Here is a 23,611-nt window from a genome sequence, read left to right on the forward strand (position 1 = left end):
CAACTTGGTATTATGCGGACTCACCAACAAAGAGCAAAAGGAGTGGCGATTGGGTTCTCAAAAAATGTGGGCTTTGATTTGGCTCGATGGGCACTGCTATCACAGAGTTGTCAACCCAAGCAGCAGGAGTCAGATTCTTGCCGCTGGAATTCAGTGTGGCAAAAAACCTGTGCCTAAGGACAGGTGCCATTGTATGGGCACAGCTGCCTTCTGTGGTCTCTGCCGTAGATATCCCAGGAGGCTGTTGGAACAGGGCCAATGTCATTCTTGCCTAGGTGAGAATGAACCCCGGAGTGGGGAGTTAAAAAAAAAATGTAAACACAGAAAAAAAGGCATCATGGTTAGGAAAGGTTGCAGTGCAGCAAAGTTTTTTTTATTTTTTCCTGGTCTGAGTATTTAAAAAACTGCTGATCTACTGGGATTTTCATGCACAACCATATCTAGGGTTTACAGAGAATGGTCTGAAAAAGAGAAAATATCCAGTGAGAGGCAGTTGTGTGGACGAAAATGCCTGATTGATGTCAGAGGAGAATGGGTAGACTGGTTTGAGATGATAAAAAGGCAACAGTAACTCAAATTACCACAATTACAACCAAGGTATACAGAATACCATCTCTGAATGCACAACACATCGAACCTTGAAGCAGATGGGCTACAGCAGTAGAAGACCACACCAGGTGCCACTCTTATCTGTTAAGAACAGGAAACGGAGGCTACAAGTCACACAGACTCATCAAAATTGGACAATAGAAGATTGGAAAACCGTTGCCTGGTCTGAGGAGTTTAGATTTCAGCTGCAACATTCAGATGGTAGGGTCACAATTTGTTGTACATAACATAAAAGCATGGATCCATCCTGCCTTGTATCAATGGTTCAGGATGGTGCTGGTGGTGTAATGGTGTGGGGGATAATTTCTTGGCACACTTTTTGCTATGTCCATCCATTTATGACTACGGTGTACCCATCTTCTGATGGCTACTTCCAGAAGGATAATGCACCAGGTCAAAAAGCTCAAATCAAACAGGTTTGAGATGACAATGAGTTCACTGTACTCCAATGGCCTCCACAGTCACCAGATCTCAATCCAATAACTTTTCCAATAGCTTGTTGAATCTATGCCATGAAGAATTAAAGCGATTGTAAAAAGTCTCAAGGTGTTTTATCTTCATACATTCTATGCATGAAGGTAAAAATTCTTCTGCGTGCAGCAGTACCCAAGTCCCCTGAATACATTCCTGAGCTCCATCCAGCAATGTGCATGACAGCCTTGGCTGTCCTGAGTCTCTGCCTCCTCATTGGCTGAGACAGCAAGCTGGAGCCATTGGCTCCTGCTGCTGTCAATCACAGCCAGTCAGTCAATGTGGGGCAGGGCCAAGCCATGACTGTGTGTGAATTTACACACAAAGAATTGGGTGCCCCCATAGCAAGCTGCTTGCTATGGGGGCAACCAACTGAAAGGGGGAGCCAGGAGAGTCTGCGGGGGACCCGAGAAGAGGAGGATCCAGGCTGCTCTGTGCAAAACCACTACACAAAGAAGGTAAGTATAGACATGTTTTTTATTTTACAAAAGAAAAATTAACTTTTAGTATCGCTTTAAGGAAGTTTTGAAGGCAAAAGGGGGTCCAACCCAGTACTAGCAAGGTGTACCTAATAATGGCCGGTGAGTGCATAATTACACTGCCTGCTTATTGCCCAAGTTATTTACTTAAAGCTGTAACTGTAGCTAAAGTGTTGTGGGAGAAGTGTTGTCCAACATGGATTACCAAATCTAATCCATTCTGACGAGGAACAGGTCTTTAAAACCCACTTTTTTAAAGAACTGTAAACTCTGATCAACATGGATGAGAACCATACCATACCTTATCCAGCAGGAGATACCCTTTGTGAACATTTAAACCAAACTTTGTTTTGACGCCCTCACTGATGGTGCTAAGGAAACAAAGCAGACATATTACAGCTTTAATACATGCAAACAACTGTTTAAGTCTGGATTAATTCCTTACTTCCTCTTCTCTGCCTATAGACAGTTTGGTGTGCTTGCTGCTGGAGTGGAATATACCAGCAGCACAGCTCAAAAATAGTTTGAAAAAGGTTGAGGAAAATGCTGCAGCAATAAATATTTCAATGCCAAAGTTTATAAAGACTTCCAATCTGGTAAAAAGTTTCTCCACAATTTAGTTCTCTCAGCTAAACAAACTAGTTTATTGCTGGGAGAAAAATGTTTGAGGTTGCAGAAAAGCTGCCAGGAATTACAGTGTCCAAGATTCAATTATCTGAAGGCCTGTCAAAGAAGCCACTTGTTTCCAGTATCACACATTGCTACTTCTAATAAAGAGTCAAAGTCTGATATTGCTGCAGATTTATTAAATGTTTTGTACAGACAATGGAGGGAAAAAAAAACCCGCAATTACATTGACTGGTTTACAGCTCCATCTCCACAGTCCATCACCTGTTAATGGAAATTTAGACTTTACTTAATGTTTCTTGAACACAGGGTCCAAGATTTTATGCCTTCAGTTCCAGGCACAGTTGAAGTACCAAGTTTTCCTATCCACTATCCCATGATTTTCTGAACTGTCTGGAGAGCGGAGGAGATCATGTGCATCCATCCAATCAATGGCTGTGAGAATAGTCAAATATAGCTGTAGTCGGCCTGACATTGACTTATACAGGCTCAGATGACAGCTGTTCACACACGACTCCCAACTGCGCCTGCAGGAATCCAGATAGTTTCCACAGGAATTTGAAGCAGTGTATAAACACTTGTGACTGGAGCCCAAGATAATCCCCACCAGTGTTTACACACAACATCTCATGCTTTGAGGGACATCATTTCAGCTCATTCTAGACTTGTTAGCATGTCATTTGTCCCTAGCCTCAATTACTTTTGCATGTCATCTCTTTAATGGATAACTTCTGGAGAAGTAAGCAGGTCACAGCAGGCAACATTAACTTTTGCTATGTTTATGATATTTTCTGTGCATATGATTGCCAGATCAGAAGGATTTCCACCAGGATGGGAATATGGTTACAGAATGTACTTGCTTATTTCCCAAATTATCTACTGCCATGTGGCGAAAAAGTTTGAAGGTGCACAGGCTGTTACTCGTACCAATTATTATATATACAGATTTTCAAATACAAAACTATTTAGATTGTCTATTGTAACTGACAGATCTCCTTGCAACTGAAGCACTCAGATTCTACAAACTACAATATATACCATGACAGTCTCCTACACTTTGAGACAGTATTTGCATGAAAAGCATAATTTTCACAATTTGTTCTGGGATAGTAGACTAGGAAGTGAGTCAGCTTCCTCGTATGTCTATGAACCAGGCAGATAAAATACAAGTTTGCCATCATATACAGCACCATCTTTTCTGATCTTGCACAGTTTGGTTTTACAACACTGCACAAACACAGCCTATTTAAAGTATACAAAAGAAGTATTGAATGAACTGAAAGATCTGTTTAGACCAAGATAAATTTTTGTCGACAGCTGATGTTGCTTCCCTCTACACAAACATACAACATGCTGATGGGAAGATGGCGTTTCAGTTTTCCCTTATAAACTCTGACATCCCTCCAGCTTAAAAAGAGTATCATATTTTAGATTTTGCACTATTGTTGGTTTAACAATAAGTTTTATTTGCAAGAGAGGGGGGTGACTATGGGGGTCAAAACTTGCCCCCAGTCTGGCAAATATATTCATGTCAAAGTGGGAATCTGAGGTTATTTTCAATAAACAATGGGCCAATTTGCTTTTATATAAGCAATACATTGATGATATCCTTCTTTGGAAGGGGGATAAGTAATCATTAATTGAATGTATGGCCTATTTGAACCATAATATTTAACATTAATTTGTCATATATACACTGCGCAAAAAATAAAAAGGAACGCTTTGAAAACACATCAGATCTCATATGGGGAAAACTATCATGCTGGATATCTATATTGATATGGACTGGGTAATGTGTTAGGAATGTAAAGATGCCCCATCGTTTGTAGGTTGATAATTTTCATTTCCATCAGAGGACTGAATTCAAAGACACCCAGAAAATAAAATGATGCAGCACGCTAGTCCATTTTGCTGAAATTTCATTGCAGCAACTCAGAATGGTACTCAGGAGTCTGTATGGGCCCCACGTGCTTGTATGCATGGCTGACATCGAAGATCTAAACCAGGGCATCACTGAGCTCCTGGACAGTCTGAGGCGCAACCTGGCGGCATTGGATGGGCCAAAGCATGATTTCCCAGAGGTTTTCTATTGGATTTAGGTCACCCGAGCGTGGAACTGCCTGCATACTCTCGCCATATGAGGCCCGGCATTGTCGTGGAGGAACCCAGGACCCGCTGCACCAGCATAGGGTCTAACAATGGGTCCAATGATTTCATCCCGATATCAAATGGCAGTCAGGGTGCCATTGTCTAGCCTGTAGAGGTCTGTGCATCCCTCCTTGATATGTCTCCACAGACCATAACTGACCCACCACCAAAACGGTTATGTTAAATGATGTTACAGGTATTCAGTAGCAAAGAAATTTCACAGAAGGAGTTATTGCACAGATGGCAACCTAACCGTACCACAATTTAATTCACTGAGCTCCTGAGAGTGACCCATTTTACAAATGTTTGTAGAAGCAGTCTGCATGCCTAGGGGCTTTATTTTATACACGTGGCCATGAAGGTGGGTGGACACCTGAATCCAATGATTTGGAGAGGTGTCCCAATACTGTATATTATATATATTCTCTATATCTTCCCTGCATTGCTAAATTTTTAAGATTTATATAAAAATGCATAAAAAAATGGAATGTAAAAGAAAATCCCAAATATTTGGGCTGTCCCCAGCAAAGTAATGGAGGGGAAATCTTCCAATGGGGACAGTACACTGCGCAAAAATAAAAGGAACACTTTTTAATCAGAGCATAGCATCAAGTAAGTTAAACTCCTGGGATATTGATCTGGTCAGTTAAGTAGCAGAGGGGGTTAGTAATCAGTTTCAGCTGCTTTGGTGTTAAACAGGTGCACTAGATGGGCAACAATGAGACTACTATCCCCAAAACAGGTGGAGGTCACTGACTTTTTTCCCTACTCTTTTCTGACTGGTTTTCACTAGTTTTGCATTTGGGTAGAATCAGTGTTGCTACTGGTAGCATGAGGAGATACCTGAACCCTACAGTCCAACTGCTCCTGGATTGCACATCAATACGTGCCATTGCCAGGTGGTATGCTACATCTCTCAGCACTGTCTCAAGGTCATGGAGGAGATCCCATGAGACAGGAAGTTACTCTAGGAGAGCTGGACAGGGCCAAATGTGGCCCTTAACCCATCAGCAGGACTGGTATCTGCTCCTTTGTGCAAGAATAAACGGGATGAGCACTGCCAGAGCCCTACAAAATGACCTCCAGCAGACCACTGGTGTGAATGTCTGACCCAAAAAAACAAAAAAAAAAAAAACAAAAAAAAAAAAAAATCAGAAACAGACTTCATCAGGGTGGTCTGAGGGTCTGATGTCCTCTAGTGGGCTTTGTGCTCACTGCCCAGCACCATAGAGCTCAATTGGCATTTGCCATTGACCAGAATTGGCATGTCTGCCACCCTGCGCTTTTCACAGATGCGAGCAGGTTCACCCTGAGCACATGTGAAAGACGTGAAAAGGTCAAGCCATGAGAACATTATGCTGCCTGTAACATCATTCAGCATGACCGTTTTGGCGGTCGGTGATAGTCTGGGGAGGCATATTCATGGAGGGACACAGACCTCTACAGGCTAGACAATGACATACTGACTGCCGTTAGGTATCGGAATGAAATCCTTGGACTTACTGTCAGACCCTCTGCTGGTGCATTAGGTCCTGGGTGCCTCCTGGTGCAAGACAACGGTGTTGTCAGGCATGCATACAAGCATATGAGGGCCATACAAATTACCGACTACCATTTTGAGTTGATGCAATGAAATTTCAGTAGAATGGACTAGCCGGCATCATTTTTTCACTTTGAATTCAGTCTTCTGTAGTTGGTAGTTTGATTTTCCAAGTGTCTTTGATGGAAATAAACGATGCAGCATCCTTACAATGCCACCACATTACCTAGTCCATATCAGTATAGATATCCAGCATGATATTTTTCCCTATGGAGATTGAATGTGTGTTCAAAATGTCCCTTTATTTTTTTTTTGAGCAGGTAGTTCTGGTGACTTAAGGGTCTCCAATGAATTCTGTTAATTTAAAAAAAGAATTTCCTCACTTCTTGCTTGGCTATGGGACAGGAAGTGACAATCTCAGGAGGGTTATAACCCGTCAGCTTTTTCACAGTGTCCCATTTAGATACAAACAAAAGTTATGCCTATAGTTCTCACTTCTTTTCAGCATTGAACCTAGGCATTTGAAACCTTTATAGGAACATAACCTACAGTACCACTAAGTACATTCAAGCATATAAAATTACATGAATGTTGTTGCAATCTTTTAAAGGTCTGCTTTTTAAGCACTGTATATATTTATGTAAGACTGACTGAGAAGCTGTGCTTCCATTCTCTGTCCATTGAGTGATTTTTTTTTTGTTACGTTCAACCAGTATTAAAGTTCAAAGTTCTGTATATCAAAAAGTGTTATGAAAGAGCAAGGATGGATTAAAATCCTCCAATTTTACTTTTGCTGTGTATTATCAGGAGATTTCATTTTCTGTTCCAGAGACACAAGAGGTAGAACAAATTTCTACTATGAATTTCTACAAAGTAAGGGAAATCCCTTTTTACAGTTGTTACCAGAACAGGTGTCCCTAAATAGAGGTCTACTTTTTCTAGGGGAAACTGTAAAATCTTTGGATGGTACATTCACCCTCTTGTCCTGGTGACCATTATTACTAACAGGGACAGAACGCAAGAACCCCCAAAAATAAACAAAAAAACAAACTTGCTGCTGAGAGGAAGACTGTTTTGGCATAAACAGTTAATGCCAAATAGTTTTACAATCCTTTTAGCACCACTGATTTCTGCCTGTACACCCGCAGGTTTCAGAAAGTCTAGCCAGGCTTCAATCCCATTTACTTAAATCGAATCAGACAATTTTACTAAAAGATGGACACATCATCCTTTGGTGTGAAGCAGTGCCGGGACAAGGTAGTCTAGTGCCCAGGGCAACTACGCCAAATTGTGTCCCCCCCCCTCCCCAAAATGAGCATTATGGGTCAGCAAAAATCCTCTCCCTCCCTCAACAATTTGAACACTAATCTTTACACTTCCCCCTAAGCATAAATTCTCATTGCAAGCCAAAATTCTCCTTAAACTAAAAGTCTTTTCAATAGGAATCCCTCCTTCCCAGCTCAAATCCTCTCCCTCCCCCAAACCCCCCCTTAGCACATCCTCTGCACCTCAAATGTCCCCTCTGACCATAAATACCCCCCCCCAAATTTCCCCACCTATCAGAACCCCCCCTCCAGTCGTCCCTACCATCACCCCCCCACCCAAATCCCCCTTTCTATCAGAAGTACACTCTAGTACAAATCCCCCCTCCAAAATTACCCATTTTAGCAAAATCCCCACTATGCCCAGAGCAGCTGCCCCTCCTGTCCACCCCTTGTCCTGACTCTGCTCTGAAGAACACCAAGTAGAATGTTTGTATAGATTGAAAACCCTAGCAGACGTATGATGGGGTAGTGCTTCATGTTACATGTATGGTAATGTCTTCATGCTAAAATAATTAGGCCAAGGTAAAGCATTCTACAAAGGACAAAGTATTTTCCTCATGAACTTTATTGTGTTGAACACAGATAACAGTAGGATAAAGGTCAAATAAATAGGTTGATGAAATACATTCCAGCTCTATAACAAATTCACTTTTATTAGCATAAAATATCAGTTACTATTGCAGCACAGTGTGAACCTGAAAGAAAAAAAAAAAAAAAAAAAAAAAAAAAAGTTTAGAATGTTAGAAGTCAAAGTCCTGCTTCTGCCACAATATCAAAAACCTTAGCAATATATTAACACCAGATATTTTAGAGTGGGATTATATGCATCTTTGTTATATTGCTGTCTGGACCTGACGTTTGTAAGGTATTCTGCACTGAGAGCTGTAGGCTGCCCTTGCCAACTGCTCCTTTCAAAATGCTGGCCTATAACAACCATGCTGTAATTGAAAACAGACTGCCAAGAAATAGGAATGTGTGTCCAATTTAGTAAATGTTCCAATTCAGCAAATTCTAAAAAATATATCTAGCAGCAGGACAGTTTGTGGTACATGATGTGCAGTGGTAGAGTAAGTGGGGACATGCGTGCCAACTCACTGGTGGTCAGTGGAGTGAGTGGCTCCAGTAGTAGGTCAGTGGTTAACTTATCTGATGGTCCCACAGGTTTCAGGCACTGAAACTTAAGGTCACACTTGTCCTACAGCTCCCCAACTGCAGATTTGCATTGTTAACATATTTCCATCAATAGTGCAAGCTAACCTATCGTGTTTCTGGCAATGACAGTGGAAAGTGCTGTTGATTGGCTCATAAGTCCTGAGCAGAAATCAAGTCCCCGTCATTCTGCTAATGAAGGTCAGTGGGAGAGCAGAGAGCACGCTTTTTCCTGGTTTTAAAAAGGTAACGACTATATGTTAGAGTGTAGTTGAAGGCGACTGAAAATGACAAAAAAACAAAAATATGAAAAAATAGGAGACTGATAGTACCCACATTTGTATTTGTACTAGCATTTTGCACATCAGCCAGACTATTACATTGCAAAATGCGGTGAGTTTACCAAAAGTTAGTTTTTGGTTGGAAGCAAGCACAAAATTACCTTGGTGAAGGCTGTCAGTTGATTATAAAAACAGCAACTCACCAAGTTTCATTGGTTTACTGTAGCAAACAAAAGTGAATGGTCTGGACCCAATTCTGGTGTTGGCAGAGGATTAAAATATGCCTGCCAAAAATGTTAATTTTCCTTAAAGAATTCTCATATGCATGTACATGTAAACCCCACGTCTAATGTGTAGCATGTTTGACATCATGCCTTAGTGTATACAATTTTTAATGTGTATGAAGGCAGATAAAAAACCCCTAAAACCTGTAATACATATGTACAGAATGGAAAAATTTGTTTCGTATGAAATCATTGTTACCACTTTTGTTCCATATATTTGTTTGAATTTCTTTAGTTTTGTTTATTCAATTTAACGAATTTTGAATTTTCCAGAATTATACGAATCAAACCATTTGAAATCTGTACGAATAGCAGCTAGCTGTTATGGAGTGGGCTGGGAAGTCAGCCACCACGTCCTTAAAGTGAAAGTAAACCCAATTTTGTATCTTACCTACAGATAAGCTTTTAATAAGGCTTACCTGCAGTGCTGTACATAGCTCCTAAACGTGCACAGTTTAGGTGATTTACTGTAGAAGCACCGGTGATGTCACCAGCGCATGCACATTGCGCGAAATGGACAGCATGCCATCCATTGAGAGCGCTGTGCTGTGACAAACTTGTGCATGCATGGGATTTCTGACAGCACGGCTTGGTCAGATGGCCACAGCCCATGAACTCTGAAAACACCAGGTGAAGAGAGCTGAGCGCTCTGCTAAAGGGCTTAGTTTTCAGGTGCGTCTTTCGCAATGTGCTAGTATGTGATACACACTAGCACATTTCTTAAATTTGCGGGGAGAGGATTTTTTAAAAAATGTTTGCAGTTTACTACTGCTTCTCAGCTTCTTCACCAGGGCTTTCCCACTGACCGTTTAATGTAAACAAAAGAAAGTCAGCAATGAAAAAAAAAAAAAAACAAACCCCCCCCCCCCCCCACAAAAAAAAACAAAAAACAAAAAAAACCCCACAGTGTGAGGTGTCAACCCCCTCCATTCCTACCAGGTCCTTTGACCCTTTTAACAAGGGGGCCTCAGATCCCGCCCCCCATGTGAATGAGTCTGGGGCACATAGTACCCCTACTCATTCACCAAAAGAGAAAAAAAAAAAGTTTGACAAGTCCTTTATTAAACAAAGATAAATGTCCCCTGAAGTAGATCCAATGTCAATCACGATAAATGCAGGCCACCAACACGGGAAAAAAAAAAAAAAAAAAAAAAAAAAAGCTCTGCAACTGACAAAGGCTCCCGACATCTGACAGCTCTGCCGTGCAACAGTTCTCAACCAAGGGGCAGAACTACCGAACCACTCCCAGATCTACAAAATTTGCTTTGTTGAGATCTCTATGAACTAAAGGGGATGCAGAGGACAATGGGCAGCTCGGAATTTGAGAAGTACAAAAAAAATTACCTGGTTTTGTCAAACAGGTTTAACAAAACTCTTCCAAATATATTCCATTTCATTAAAAAAAAAAAAAAAGGCAATAAGAATTGTTGGGTTTTACATACAACAAAAAAAGTTTGATCTCCACCATGCCTGTACTCTCTGGATTTCTTAGTTTACAAAATCACTTTCGTGACTGTTTAACTGCATATCCTACCAGTAACAGCACTTCCTGTTGCAGTCTGACAACACCAAGACAGTGCTGTGCAATTTCCAGTGGCATGGTCAGCCTGCCATGCAAGCTAGTTTAATTGGCCATTTTGCTGCTGAGCCAATAGTCCTAATAGAAAGCCAAAAGCCTGGTACACACTGGCTGAACATGGTATCGACCGGTTCAACAGAAACTGGCCGACATTCAGCCCACGTGTACAGCAGCCTTTCCAGCTTGTCAAAACGGCACGCTGAAAAAACAGATCAGCAGTCGCAGTCATTACAGTCCCCCAATCAGAACACAATAGCTCAGCGGGGAGATACAGTTTTTCATTCAGCCCTCTGCGATGAATGGAAAAAGAAAAACGGCCTGTGCGTACCAGGCTTAACAGCAACTGAGCATATGGCAGGCTGATCGTGATGCTGCCAAAAGGCACAGCAGCAACTTAACAGAATTTCCTGTTGCAGACTGCTAACGGATGAATTTACAGGCAAGAAACTTTGCAACAGATTATACAAGATTTATAGCGACAATAGTTTGTACATCGCTTTACAAAATTTACAAGATAGCTTGCTTAAGAAAATCACAGTGTGAAACCTACCGAACAATGAAAATTACTGGACGACAACAATAATTCGATAAATACTCATACCTGAACTACTTTTCTTTAATGACATTCCTAGAAAAAAAAAAAAAAACTCATTACAAAAATTCAGTATTTTATCTGCAAGTGTTAACGTTATCTGAAAATAAATCTTTATTCCAGAAAAATAGATGTCTTGTGAAATATTAGATCACAACATATAGAGCAAGAAATATAAAAATATAGCTATAAATAAAGCTATACAAAAAATATTACATCCCATGGAACTTGAAAAAAGATCTGTTTATGTACATATGCGAAGTCAACAAAGTTCTTAATCAGCCAAAATATCAATACATGTGTACTCTGGAAAAAGTAGTTCTACCTTTGGCATCTATTTCCCCTTTTATTAGAAATAATCTGTAGAGTTTGGCAGAACTGTCCTTCAGGCTCTGACATGGACACTAAAGTTTTTATCACTTCTCCATTCAAGATTCCCCTAGTTACAAGAGGTTTGTTTCCTTGCATGAACTGCACATTTTAAATCCGCCAACAATTCAATGGAATTTGAATCAGGGTTTTGGCTAGGGTAGTTCTTAAACTTAATTTCTTCTGATCCATTCATTGATGAATTTGCTTGTGTGCTTCAATTATCGTGTTTTTGGTCCAACTTTTGACACAATATGATACGATGTAGAATTTAGAGTCAACTCCATGACTCAGGTCTTGAAGCAGCAAAGCAACCCTAAACATGTCTACAGTTATGTTGGCCAAATAACTTAATTTGACAAGGACAAGCCAGCCTGTAATTATCACTTTTACTGTTACTTTTAGATCCTTACAGTAAATTTATCAATGTAAAAATAATTTGGGGATATTTTTAAATCCTTTGCCAAGCTCAGGCATCCACAGCCTTCTGAGGGCCAAGGGAGCTTTTTCTTGGTACAATGACACCACACATCTCAATAGCAAAGAACTCCAGACCCTAGATAAATTAAGTGCTTGTAAAGGCTTTTTTTTTTTTTTTTTAACCTTCATGCATTCTATGCATGAAGGTAAAAAGCCTTCAGTGTGCAACTCCCCCCCCCCCCCCCCCCACAGCCCCCCCCTAATGTTTACCTGAGCCCAAATCCCATCCAGCAATGTACACAAAAGCAGCAGCTCTCTCAGATCGCTCCCTCATTGGCGGAGACAGCAGCAGGAGACATTGGCTCCCACTGTCAATCACAGCCAGTGAAGAGGGAACGGGGCCAAGCAGCACTGCCTCTTATGAAGACAGGTGGCTTGGGAGCAAGCATGCATGAATGCCCCCAGAGCAAGCAGTTTGCTCTGTGGGCACTCAGCAGGGGGAGGGGAACCCAAGAAGAGGATTGGAGCTGTTCTGTGCAAAACCATTGCACATAGAAAGTATAACATGTTATTTTTAAAAAGGAGTATGGACAAAGCTCTGTCATTCTTGTGGGTCACAGGAGTGACCTTTTTCTGCATTCCTGTGACCCAGATTCAGGAGACAGCAGAAATTGGCCTGCTATCAGAGCTGGTCCAGGCTCTGCAGGGATCCCAGCAGCATTGGGATCCCCCAGATGCCTGACCGGCAGCTGGCTAGGCTTTTCAGCACACTGCAGAGAGGCCGAGCCAGCGGCTCCCACCCTCTCTACAGCTCAGCACTCCAACGAGTGCTGCAGGGGCAAAGTGGCGAGCCAGTGACTGTCAGTCACTGGCTCTCTGATCAAAGACAGCTGATCACTCAGTTCTCGGTCTTCAGTGAACACTCCGTTTTGTATAGAGGTGGTGGAGGATAGCTGCAGCATCGGATTGTCACTGTAGACATCTAGGAAAGTATGTTTATTCATTTAAACCCACACTATTAAAAATGTCCACCTGCATACTACCTAATGAGGTTCTACTCACTGGCACCTAATCTGAACTGCCTAATTTCATAGATTTTGAAGTGTAGTTTTTCCTTGTGACAAGTCATTTACATTACAAGAATACAGCATGTCAATTATATGCTGTCTTTTATATATGCATACATTTCCTTCATTGGCATGGTTGAAGATCTGTTTGCTTGTTAAAGAAGGCCTAAACCCTCGCCTTGGAAAGAAGGCCTAAACCCTCGCCTTGGAAAGAAGGCCTAAACCCTCGCCTTGGAAAGAAGGCCTAAACCCTCGCCTTGGAAAGAAGGCCTAAACCCTCGCCTTGGAAAGAAGGCCTAAACCCTCGCCTTGGAAAGAAGGCCTAAACCCTCGCCTTGGAAAGAAGGCCTAAACCCTCGCCTTGGAAAGAAGGCCTAAACCCTCGCCTTGGAAAGAAGGCCTAAACCCTCGCCTTGGAAAGAAGGCCTAAACCCTCGCCTTGGAAAGAAGGCCTAAACCCTCGCCTTGGAAAGAAGGCCTAAACCCTCGCCTTGGAAAGAAGGCCTAAACCCTCGCCTTGGAAAGAAGGCCTAAACCCTCGCCTTGGAAAGAAGGCCTAAACCCTCGCCTTGGAAAGAAGGCCCAAACCCTCGCCTTGGAAAGAAGGCCCAAACCCTCGCCTTGGAAAGAAGGCCCAAACCCTCGCCTTGGAAAGAAGGCCCAAACCCTCGCCTTGGAAAGAAGGCCCAAACCCTCGCCTTGGAAAGAAGGCCCAAACCCTCGCCTTGGAAAGAAGGCCCAAACCCTCGCCTTGGAAAGAAGGCCCAAACCCTCGCCTTGGAAAGAAGGCCCAAACCCTCGCCTTGGAAAGAAGGCCCAAACCCTCGCCTTGGAAAGAAGGCCCAAACCCTCGCCTTGGAAAGAAGGCCCAAACCCTCGCCTTGGAAAGAAGGCCCAAACCCTCGCCTTGGAAAGAAGGCCCAAACCCTCGCCTTGGAAAGAAGGCCCAAACCCTCACCTTGGAAAACAACCCAGTTAAAAATACCTTTTTTCCTTTTTATAAGTGATCAAAACCTGTATTCATTTACATAAGGAACTCAGAAGCAATGGCTGTGCAGTGAGAGCATGTCAGCAGAAGCGTGATTATTGGATTATCTCCCAGCACAGCTAGAAAACGGACCACGCTGTGCTCATACCTACTGTGGTCAGTTTTATTAGGAAAGCAGAGGGCCTGGCAGGAACACCAAGAATTTCACACAAAGGAAGCAATACAAAGAATGGGATACTTTCATACCTCAGGAAGATTAAGTTTGACCCTTTTTCAGCATTTAAAGAATATGTAAACCCAATGTCCACTGGGTGTAACTTCCCAATACTATACACCCTCGGTTCAAATATTTGAATATTTAAGCTTTGATTCCTTCTTTGCAGTGCTACGCACAATTCAAAAAGCACCATTATGGACCTACTGAGCCATGAAAAAAAACAAACAAAAAAAACCCCTTAGTTTGGCCAAGATGTTATCAACCTAAGCAAGGAGGTTAGGATTGCAGTGATACTCAGGTTTGGGAAGCCTCCAGTATCTACAGAAGTACATAGTTTTGAAGAGAAAGAAAGGTGCGTAAAGGCACATTGACATATTTTACTATTGGGCCCCATGCACACTAGCATTTAAGCTCCTAGAATCTATTAGAACACCACTAGCTTCTAGGAGCAGAAAAATATATCGGTGTCCATACACACTTTAGGCTATTTTTTTTTGGTTTTTTTGGGTTTTTTTTTCAGAGAAAGCGCATGTGAGTGAAACATTATGTCCTAGTAATCAGCCACATCTCCCCTGCTTGCGGCAGTACACTGGGCTTTCCCGTCCATCGCCAAGCTTTCGCAGTGACATCATCCCGGGACGCCGCAATCATGTGGTCCCTGCATCTGACAGGCTCAACTCCATTCATCACCACTGCACATCCCCGAGCAGATGGGCCAGACACCTGACCCAGGCACTTCCTCCAAGCCACAGGCTCAAGTGTTTGTTCCATTGCTTATTCCAATAAAGGTACTCTCCCTAGTGGGGTTTTTATATTACTACCACCACAGCGCTATTTTTTTCTATGGAGCTCTCCAAACTCTGGCCCTTGGGCTGGATGCAGCCCCTTGCTTGCCTTTATCTGATCCTTGAGGTACCACCCCTTCCACTGACCAATGATGGGGCATTGTTATTCCCACTGGTGCCAGGGCATTTTCTATTCCCAATGGCCACAGTCCAGCCCCCCCTAAAGCCTAAAGGGCAGTTAGCTGCTTAGCTCACAAAGTTTGGAGACCCTGATATACAAAACAGAAGGAAAAGCTTTCCATGTCTAGATTGTTGTGGCTAGGAATCTTGTTTGTTTATTACTAAGTTTCTTTCAACAGGGGACTTGTCCAAATTACCTGTTCAATAGCATTGCCTTCAGCATCAAAAGCATCATTAAGGAAAGTTTCAGAGGATTCCAGGATTCTAGTTTCCAGTGGATACAAGTCTTTAGCAGACTGCCGAGTAAGAGTTCTCGAAGAAGCAGAACTAGAGGTTCTGTTAAATACAGGAAATTAAGAGAAGTTCATAAATCATGCAATACAACAGAAAATACATCTACTAAAAAAGCCCCAATTTACTTTTAACCAACTTTTGTATTCATGAGGATACATTTAATCGTGGTTTCAGAAAAAGGCCTAATCAGCTGTGTACATTTCCATACTCTAGTTCTAAATGTGCCTACTTGAATGTATAGTACAGTTTCAATTTAGCAACTCTAGGCTGAGAAAAATTCAATTTGGGTTTTATTGAAATAGTATCAAGAGTTTCCTCCTCCCATTTGCTCATCTTCACATTGCTAATGCTGTATTTGTCAGTCAACCTCTAAAGTTACTGGGTGTGCGAGCAGCAAAAGCAGAACATATAAAATTAGTCTACACTGCCACACTAGAGTACTGACTGGTGTGCAAGCTGTATAGGATATAGCACTTCAAAGCCTAGTTGAACATACAAAGTTAGGTAGTACAGATAGAAAATATAGGAGAATATAAAAAAGGTAAAGCTTTAAAATTAAAAAATTAAATAAAAAATATAATATATTAATACACATACACAAGACTGCTTTTCAAAACTAAATACATTTGTTATAGACCAATACTGATGTGAATGTACAATATATGTAAAGCACTGCATAAATTGCCAGTGCTATACAAGTACCTGTAGTAAATAAAATACTGCATCATGATCATTCTCTTCTGTAATACATCACCCCAATAAAGGGCACTATTTGAACCCCAAAAATGCAATGGTTTGTGATAGAAGTCTGCATAAAATCAAAATCTGGACATATATCTGCTTCAGCTCCAGAAGGTTTTACCCCCTTCATGACCAAGCCATTTTTGCTATACCACACTGCGCAAATTTACCAGTAACTGTAGTCATGCAATGCTGTACCCAAAGGAAATATCTTACACAAAGCTCTCTTTTCATGGTATATTTGTTCACTACTGGGGTTTCCCCCCGATAAAACAATTTACATTTTTTTTCCCTTTTGCTATGAAACATAACTACTAGAAATGTTTTAGCCAAATTTCTTTAGAAAATTTTATATTTTAAATTTCTTCAGAAATTAGTTAGGTTTCTTTAGAAATTTTAATTAGTTATGTTTCATAGGAAAAAAAAAATATTTTTCCTTTTGCTATGAAAATTAAAATTTCTGTAGTTTTTTTTTTAGCCAAAGTGTATTCTGCTACATGCCTGATAAAAATCCCAATAAGTGTATGTGGATTGTAGGCACTATAACTTTCAAGCAAACCAAACTATGGTATATATACACTGGCTTTAATTTTATTTATTTTCTACTAGGAATAGCAGTGATCAGCAACATCATGGGACGATCAAACCGTTAAATGTGTGCCTATGTAATCTGTGTAGAGTGCTGCTTTTACTTTAAAAAAAAAAAAAAAAAAAAAATATTGAACACTGTACAGAGCTGTTTACCAACACACCACTCTGGGTTGAGATTGTACACACCCGATCAGCAGCAGGTGGGGACGCACTCCCGATACCCAGAAGTAGGCAGGAACATACTTGTAGGTTGCTTTGTCTACAGAGGTTGCCAGTCCACAGTACATTGCGTACAGGTGGTCGTAAACTGGATATTTTCTGCTTCTGGCACTTTCCAAATCCCACCTCGAGCTATAAGCAAACCTTTGGCTGCCACTCCTGGGAAAGCTGCCTAAGAATCATTCCTTGCTGCAGCATGTCAACAAACTCTTGGATGCTATTGCAGCTGGGAGTTACCTTTTTAAACCCAGTTGCCAGCATTTTTTGAAGAAATTATTTGGGAAGGTGCAACTCAGGAATGAGAGCTGCAATTCTAGAGCCAAACTTTTCCATCAACTTTAAACTGAAGAGCTGTAAAGGCTTCAAGTCACCTACGGAAAATTCTGGGTACTGTAATTTTTTTCAATGTTTAATGGGTGTGTATGCAATCGAGGTGTGAAATTTGGCATCCGTTGACTTGGCACAAACCCATTCATTTTAAAAATAGAGTATTTTGCGCTAAACTTCGTGTCAATTTAGTAGTCAAGGACATTTTCACAAACTCCTTCATGGACTGCAGCATTCCAAGCATATTACAGTGCAAAGCTTGTTAATGCAAGAACTCTTCCCTCGGTAGTAGCAGCAGCTGAGCCCAGGGAGGGAGAGATCATGCACTGCACAGTCTTTGAAGCATGCTCAATCCTTTGGTATTGGTGGCGCACAATATAGTCTGGCCCGGCCATTTAAGTGGGGTGGTAAGGAATTGACTGAGTTTTTGCAGATAGGCTGCCACAAGTATAGAATGACAAAAGGAGTACTTTTTTTTACAGTTAGAGTGGATGTTAAGTGCTTGGGATGCTACAATACATGGTTTGGGATGGGGGGGGGGGGGGGGGAAAGGAGGAGAATGTCCCCAAAGGTGAACTAACCCTTCAAGTTTTTTTAAATATAAAATATAGATTTGATAAGCCATAGCACAATTGTGACAAATTGTAACTGCAGTATTTTTTCCCGTGAAAGTGGAGCTACCATTAAAAATTATAAACATCTTCTGAAATGGTTGCAAATAAAAAATATATACATGTTCAACAATCTGTAGAGCTGAATTTTCTGTAAAATGGAGGCAGTGTATACAGTTGGGTATACAACTCCCCATAAATGTAAATTTCCAGTTTGTGCGATTGATCTTTGCAGATATGTGCTTGAAGATCAGTCAGATTTTGGGCACACACTGCAACACAAATTTCAGTTCCTAAAGGGTTATTTCTAAAGGAATGCAGACCCTACAGTCCTAGTACTGCATGTGCAGCTGCTGATTAACGAAAGTCACTCCCATTCAAGTGACAGTAAACTGCTTGTTAAAAAAATAAATTTATCTCCTGCAAGATGTCATAATGTGCTAGTATGACTCTCATACTAGCGCATTATGAAATACTTACCTTAAAACAAAGCCCTCCAGCACAGCGCTGTCACCACTGCAGAGGCTTCCACGTTCAGTCTTCCTTTCGGGTTTGCGAGCCGTCTGACTGGCCAAGCCACATCACGGCGCAGTACTATGAAGTAACAGCACGAGTATACTGTTCAGAGCGTATGCACCAGCTCAAAAATCAAATCTCCTAAACTGCAGGTTTAAGATATTCATTTTACCTACAGGTAAGCTTTATTATAAGTATAATGATCTCCCACAGGGGATTGTTTTTCTCTCCAAAAGTGTAATTACGCCAAGTAATCTTCAGGCTTTAAATGAAAATGTATAAAGATGTATAAAAATGGCTGACTTTCCTCTATTTCCCGAATCTCTGAATGCCAAATCAGATTAATACTAATTTCCACGTTTAACAATGGTCCCAAGTGTGATCAGTTACAAAGACAGATGGTGGGACCTTTTTTGCTGACAGATGTATTTATCTCACAGAGAAGCTAAAGACAGTCGCGTCCTGAGGAAGGTGCGGTCCGCACCGGGTGACAGATTGCATGGGGCGACACCGGATCCGCTCCACAAAAAGGTAAGTTGTAAAGAAAGCAGACAATCCCCGCAGGATGGATCCAATCCATCCTGCAGGGATAGTCGGCTTTCATTACAACTTATTTTCTTGGAGCGGGTCCGTTGTCACCCAGTGTAGGCTGCATGCCGGCGATCCTGCAGGGATAGTCGGCATGCAACCTATACAGGGTGACACCGGTGTAGAGGCAAGATGTGTCTCCCATGTAGATATGTCCCCCTGAAGCAACTTCGCATGTTCTGGTTTCAACCAGGTCATGCGCAGTTGCTCTAGGGGGGACATATCTACGTGGGAGACAATTTGCCGCTACAACGGTGTCACACTGTATAGGTTGCATGCCGACAAACTCCGCAGTACCCGCTCCAAGAAAAGGTAAGTTGTAAAGAAAGTCGACGATCCCCACAGGATGGATCGGATCTGCGGATTGAGCACAATGGATTGGCGTCTGATCCATTATGCTCAATCCGCAGATACAATCCATCCTGCGGGGATCGTTGGAGGGGGTGTCACCAAGTGTTACCGCACCGGGTGACACCAACCCTAGGGACGCCTCTGGCTAAAGATATAGAATGAAATATGCAAAAGCTGAGTTCATAGTATAAGCACCTCTATCCTGCAGATGGCTCAGCTTGCTTTAAGGTGGAATATCAAGTTGCAGAATGAGGACTTGATTAGCAACATGTTCCTTTGTGAATTTTGCCATTTAGAGACTGGTGGCAATTAACTTGAACAGTGCCATAGAGAGCTTGATCGTAGCATTTGGAAATTAGAACACTTCACACCCTCAACAGTGACAAACTTGTATGGGAAACCTAAACGGCAGGATCCTAAAATAAAGTTTCCCATTAGTTTTCATTAGAGTAAATGTATACTAAATACAGCATTGCAGAACAGAGACTGATAGCACCAATTCCACAGTCCCATACATTATCCAGAAAATTGAAGTCAAAATAGATAGGTGGCAGTGATGTTACACATACAGTACATGTCAAATCACTACTGTCTATTACAAGAAATAAAAAGGGAGGAGTGTTCGCTAATGCTCAAACTAACCTTTGTAAAGCTTTTCTTCTGGACGCATACACAAAGGCACCTGCAGCTATACCAAACACAAGAAAAACTGCAATAGTGCCAAGAGTTAGGGGAGCAGCAATTGACTGCAAGCCAACCTCACAAACATTTCCGCTGTATCCAGGATCACATTGACATTTTATAACATCCTTCTCAATGATACAGTCTCCTTTCATGCTGCAGGTCTCCCTGGTGCAAGGCCTAGACTCCAAAATTCTATCAAGTTCTTCTGGTGTCATGGTACTTTCTGGTTCAGTTTCATCTGGGGATGGGATTTTTCTTTTAGTAGATAAATCAAATCTTGGATATCCCAAATGTCTGGTTGCAGATGGTTTAGTAGCCAGAGGCGAAGGAATGTGTTTACCTTTTTTGTCAATGGCATATAGACCTGAAAATCACAAAGTGTCATGTTAGCATATGGCCTCTACTAACTAGTATGTCAAACAATGCCAAGCATCTCAGGGGTTATTTGTAGCTTCATTGAAGAGAGGCAGTGGTGGTGTAGCACAATTGCTTTGTAGAACTTCAGTCCCTAGAAACCGTAGACTTTTGTAGATCAACTGGGAATGTATAGTTTGATACGGGAATGCAAACGTATTGTAGCACCAAATCTAAACGCTTGGTTGCTCAGGGAGGCCAATGTATGTTACAGCTTGGCTATCTAGATCAGTGTTTCTCACATTTTTCCAGTCAAGGCACTCTTTAAAATTATGGACAGTCCCAAGGCAACCCTTTAAAGTTGTGGACCATCATGAGGCACCCCATTTTAAAATGTAATAACTGATTCTAATAGTTTTATATAACGCAGCAACATCCACACACATAGGACACCCAACATTAGAGCTGATTTATTCTTCCAAAGCAAATACACCTTTGCACACTGGTACTGACCAGTATTCCAGATTTTCTCTTTTAGTGGTGGGGTCATGTTAGATGAGTGATGGAGGGGCAAGGATGCTGTGCAGGCAACACACATCTTCCCTATCAACGGATGTCATTGGTTGTCAGGACACCGGCGACTAGAAGGTCATAATGGTGCACAAAAAAAACCTGTGGCTTTCTGTAACTAAAAGCCTGGCTTGTTCCACCCACTGGCTTATATACAATATTTTGGCAATTTAGACATTTTGCCAAGGCACCCTGGTTGCAAAAAGGCTGGTCTAGATGATGTTTTCAGTGGTCAAGTGCCAAACAGGGAAAAAGCTATTAATGGCTGTTCTCTGATGTAGTACAACTACCTTGCTGACAATGAAGTAAATACACTACTGAAAATCACCAATACATTTAAAAAAAAAAAAACCTCAATATTTGCTTGACAGAACCACTGATGAGAATCAAAAGTCAACTGTAAATGGATATTGGGTTATACGGTATGACTACTGAGTATACAGGAAGGTGGTGGGGAAAGTATATAAATAAAAATTGGCACAGAAAATGAGAAATGTGTGTTATTTGTTCTTTTGTTGTATGGAGGAAGATATTTCCTGTAAAATCCCTGAACACTCAAGAAGCCAGTTGATAGTGTACCCAAAAGAACACGCGCATAATGAATAAGTGTTGTGATTGCTCCTTTCGTACCCCTATAGTTAATACACAAAAAAAAAAAAAAACACCAAGAGAAACAAGATGGTTGTCAAAGTGGCACTTTCTCCCTGAAAAGACTAGTTTGGCTGCCATACTTGCACCAAATTGGTGACAAAGTAGTGGAGTAGATGGGCAAGTACACAGATCATACAAATCAGAAGTCCTCATCTAAACTTGTTCCAGGTCAGTGAACTTAGTGTGTCATTGTGATGACGTGGACAGAACAAAGCACGTACAGTGGTTTTAGAACCCTTTGCCAACTTTTTTTTTTTTTTTTTTTTTTTTTTTAATGGTGGGGCTGCAACAAGAGGATTTAAAAAGGGGTAAAGTCCACAGGACAGCCATCTGGGCACACAAGACTGGATAGCAGGATTAAAGGTTGACCAACAAAGCACAAGTCCAGGGTAACAGGGCAAACAGTGAGGGACATGCAGCAATAAATTAGGATTCAGCAACACACCTGCATTTTCCATCGGCTTCAATTCATTCAGTCCTCTGCATAGCAGTCCCCTTAGCCACTTTTACCTTATATTTATTAACGTTAATTGGGCCACTTTTAAAGATTTTTGCCCCCGGGTATTTTACGTGAACAATTTGTTTTGATTGAGCCATTTTCAAAAACTAATTCCAGAGTAATGGGTATTTGTATTTGGTGTGGTCTCTACATTTTGAGCCTAGGTGAAACGGCCACTGTCACTTTGAAATTGACATTTGGGTGAATATCTATAGCTCTTGATGTTGGCACCATCTTTTCCAATAAGTCACTGATCACGTGACAAATGTGTCAGAAGAGGGGGCCCACTAGACAGTACACCCGAGTGTGAGTTCGGCCATTTTAAACACTATTCCAGAAATATGCATCCTTAAGGGGGCCACATACAATTGGAATGTTAACAAATGTAACATCCAGTGCACTAGATTACAAGTGCACCGTACTTGTGCGTAATCTTTTGATAAAACTATCAAGTTCTTCTGATACTGCACCATGACTGCAATCAAAGCAGCTAATCAGCCACTGGATTGCTTTTAGAGGTGGCTGGGAGGTGGTTCCCCCGACCATGCCTTCCTGGGCTCACCCTTCCCTATGGGGAACCTGAGATTTCAGGTGGCAATTATACCAACTAGCCATAGATCGTGAGGACCTGAAGGTCCCCAATGAGCTCTATGGTCTAATCCAGGGGTGGGCAAACTTTTTGACTTGAGGGCCGCAATGGGTTTATATATTGGACCCGGGGGCCGGACCAAGAGTAGATGAATTATGTGTATGTGTCATCCATAGTAAGCATAGTAATATTCCCCCATAGTAAGTATAGTAATATTCCCCCATAGTAAGCATAGTAATTAATCACCCATATAGTAATTCATCCCCCCATATAGTAATTCATCCCCCCTTATAGTAATTCATCCCCCCTTATAGTAATTCATCCCCCCTTATAGTAATTCATCCCCCCTTATAGTAATTCATCCCCCCTTATAGTAATTCATCCCCCCTTATAGTAATTCATCCCCCATATTAAGTCCCCAAGTCCCCCCTGTGTCAATTTACTTACCTTTGCTCCGCGCATTCCTCTCGCCGTGTTCCCACGCCGTTCCGGTGTAACATGAAAATCTGTCTCCTATGAGGATCTGTCCCCCTCGACGTATCTGCGCATGTGCCAGTTTCAGACATTAGCAGCCGATCGGCGATCTCCGGCACATGCGCAGATACGTCGAGGGGGACAGATCCTCATAGGAGACAGATTTTCATGCTACACCGGTCTTCAGGGTGGACTGTGGGAGGAGCCTCACAGGTCCGCTGGGCCGTATACGGCCCGCGGGCCGTAGTTTGCCCATTGCTGGTCTAATCAGACCAGAAGCAACGAGTATTGTGTCACTTCCAGTATTTGTTTTGTATTTACTGGCCAGGTGCCAGCCAGTAAAGCAGCCAGTCAGCTATGTCAGAGTCTGATTTGGTGTCGAGAGGTCTGGGGTCCAGTAGGCCCCAGATCTCTCCATAAAGAGAACCTGTCCCTGTCTATT

The 23,611-nt window shown here is 41.8% G+C and overlaps 1 protein-coding gene across 1 annotated transcript in view; it reads right to left on the reverse strand.

The window, feature by feature from the left end:
• Nucleotides 1-7,834: 7,834 nt before the first annotated feature.
• The window catches only part of LOC149468191 (low-density lipoprotein receptor-related protein 2-like), a 106,244-nt gene continuing 90,467 nt past the window's right edge, over nucleotides 7,835-23,611 (reverse strand). The window contains exons 32-35 of the mRNA XM_089670599.1: nucleotides 19,991-20,396; nucleotides 15,308-15,446; nucleotides 11,094-11,120; nucleotides 7,835-7,894 (exon numbers count right to left, since the gene is read on the reverse strand). Of these exons, the coding sequence (XP_089526725.1) occupies nucleotides 11,109-11,120; nucleotides 15,308-15,446; nucleotides 19,991-20,396 (557 nt within the window). The 3' untranslated portion in view covers nucleotides 7,835-7,894; nucleotides 11,094-11,108. The remainder of the gene's footprint in view (nucleotides 7,895-11,093; nucleotides 11,121-15,307; nucleotides 15,447-19,990; nucleotides 20,397-23,611) is intronic.

The sequence above is a fragment of the Staurois parvus genome, unplaced genomic scaffold, assembly GCF_062004578.1.
Source record: "Staurois parvus isolate SC_StPar_1 unplaced genomic scaffold, SC_StPar_1.0 ptg000091l, whole genome shotgun sequence".
Lineage (NCBI taxonomy): Eukaryota > Metazoa > Chordata > Amphibia > Anura > Ranidae > Staurois > Staurois parvus.